This window comes from Euprymna scolopes, chromosome 18 (genome assembly GCF_053919585.1).
Source record: "Euprymna scolopes isolate OS-2025 chromosome 18, ASM5391958v1, whole genome shotgun sequence".
Classification (NCBI taxonomy): Eukaryota; Metazoa; Mollusca; class Cephalopoda; order Sepiida; family Sepiolidae; genus Euprymna; species Euprymna scolopes.
Window position 1 is genome coordinate 45165024 of NC_136499.1, and position 2709 is coordinate 45167732.

At 38.3% G+C, this 2709-nt stretch overlaps 1 protein-coding gene across 1 annotated transcript; it reads left to right on the forward strand.

The window, feature by feature from the left end:
- Positions 1–1789: 1789 nt before the first annotated feature.
- LOC145297862 (uncharacterized) lies at positions 1790–2431 on the forward strand. Its single transcript, XM_080144188.1, has one exon. The coding sequence runs from the start codon at positions 1790–1792 to the stop codon at positions 2429–2431; it is 642 nt and encodes a 213-aa protein (XP_080000314.1).
- The last annotated feature ends 278 nt before the right edge of the window (positions 2432–2709 follow it).

A 2709-nucleotide genomic window follows, 5' to 3' on the forward strand; every position in this document is an offset into this window, starting at 1 on the left:
AGCTGCCGTAATAAATTATATATATATTGTTTATATATATACCGTCGGAGTTGGATTATTTTACTGGTTTTTCATGGTAGCAGAGCGTAGTTGCGAGCGAAAACGATCTACGGAACAATAATTGAAGTTTTTTTTTAACGAACGACCACAAAGAGGAAATGGCCGTTAAACTACAAAAATCCCCCTAGATTTGATGAGAACGACTACCCATGCTGGAAAAATGAAATAAAGATTTGGACAATGATGACGGATTTACCAAAGAACAAACAGGCAAAACGGGCAGCTATGGGAATTGAAGTGGAAGAACTCAACACAGACGAATTTTATTAATGTATTAGACAATTTGTTTTTAAAGGATTCTCTAAACTCTATGTACGAGGCTTACCAAAACTTTGATAAATTCCACCGGCCTGAAAACATGAGTATCTCTGAATATATTATAGAATTCGACCAGAGATATCTCAAAAGTACCAAGTTTGAAATGACTTTGCCGGATGCCGTCCTAGCTTTTAAACTATTAGATAAGTCAGGCCTGGATTATCAACAGCGCCAACTCGCATTGACAGCGTGTGCTTCGTCAGAATTGAAATATAAAACATGAAGTCCGCATTAAAACGTATATTTGGAGAATCAAATGTTATACCTTCTAATGAGGAGCCTATTGTAAAGTAGGAAACCGCTTTATATGCAACAACATCAAGGAAACAAAAATCCCGTAACTTTCCAAGATCAGATACGGGAAAATCTAATAGATTTAGAAACGAGAACCCTACTAACAGATATGGGAAAGTTACTAAATGTTCTATTTGCCAGAGCGTTTTGCATTGGTGGAGAGAGTTCCCCCACAAAAGTGAAGCTGTTAGGTTAACTGAAACAGACGAATTGGAGCATAAAGAAACAGAAATGGAAGAGTGTAACATCACACTTCTCTCACACGATGAATATTCTCCAAGTAAAATTTTTTTAGTTGAGTCATTGAACATGGCAGTGATTGACACAGCTTGTACTCGGACCGTTTGTGGCCAAAGATGGTTGGATGAATATAAAAAGAATATCAACCAAGAAGATATTATTATTAAGAGAAGTAATAGACCCTTCCGATTTGGCGACGGAAAAATTATAAACTCCTCTACCCAGGTAACTCTACCGGCGATAATAAGTTCCACTAGGTGTAATATAAGTGCTGAGGTAATTCAAGCTGATATTCCTCTGCTTTTGAGTAAAGCTTCGTTGAAAAGGGCTGGAGCTGTTCTGGATCTTAATTCAGACAAAGCTGTCATGTTTGGGAAGCCAGTGGACCTACAATTTACATCTAGTGGACATTACTGTGTAGATATTCTTGGTAGTGGTCATCATACAAGAAACTCCCATTCCGATGTGCTAATTGTTGATAACATGACCAATAAAGAAAAAATAAAAAGTTTAGAAAAACTGCACAGGCAGTTTGGACATGCCTCAGCTGAGAAATTAAAACTGCTATTAAAGTCTGCTGGCTCAGATGTTGTGGAGGTCGCTAAAATTTTGGAAAAAATTGTAGCCAATTGTGAAATATGTAGGAAGTTTAGAAAACCTGCACCAAGACCAGTTGTTGGTTTTTCCTTAGCTAATGACTACAACCATACTGTAGCCATGGATCTTCATCAACTCGAACCTAACCTATGGTATTTGCATATCATAGATGAATTTTCCCGGTTCAGTGCAGGTTGCATCACTAACACTAAGCAGTCATCTAAAATTGTAAAAAAAATTCATTCAATGCTGGATTAGTATCCATGGAGCGCCTAAACGAATGTTCAGTGATCTGGGAGGTGAGTTTGACAATGCTGAAATGAAAGATATGGCTGAAAATTTTAACATAGCCATCTCTACCACTCCTGCATATTCACCCTGGAGTAATTGTCTATTGGAACGACACAATCAGATACTAACTGAAATATTATTGAAGTTGAGGTCCGACTACACTCTGGATTGGGAAACAGCACTAAATTGGGCCATTATGGCAAAGAATTCGTTACAAAACGTACATGGATATAGCCCTTATCAGATAGTTTTTGGAAGAAATCCAAACATTCCCACGATCCTTATTGATAAACCACCTGCACTAGAAGGGACCACCACAAGTGAAGTTGTAAAAAACAACATAAATGGATTGCGTGCTGCAAGACAGGCTTTTATCAAAGCCGAATCATCTGAGAAAATTAGGAGGGTCTTAAGAAAACAAACGCGCCCCACACTTGATCTCTGCTCACCGGGGGATAAAGTTTATTACAAAAGACCAGACAATCAAGAATGGAAGGGTCCAGGTGTTGTCATTGGTCAGGATGGTCCTGTGGTATTTGTCAGACATGGTGGAATGCTTGTGAGAGTACATAAATGCAGATTGCGTTTGTGTAACTCACCACTTGCGGATGTAAACTCTAATGAAATTTAAGTAACATCAAAAACCTCTGATAGCCAGGACTATAATTATGAATCATCTGATGAGGAATATACTGAAACAGCTGAGGTTGGGACAAAAAATGACCCACAATCCGATCCTATAGCCAAGATAAAGCCTGGTAACATCATCACATACAACAAACATTGGTTTAATGTGAAAATCCAAAGGCCAGTAAACTTGGAGAATGAAGAGATGTCGGTAGATTTAAGTAAAGTCACGGATCTTAATGTGGCAGAACCACTGATAGGACCCACAGAAGGAGACACTAT

Coding starts and splice junctions, on each gene's coding strand:
- LOC145297862 (XM_080144188.1), top strand. CDS start 1,790: ATGTTCAGTGATCTGGGAGGTGAGTTTGACAATGCTGAAATGAAAGAT.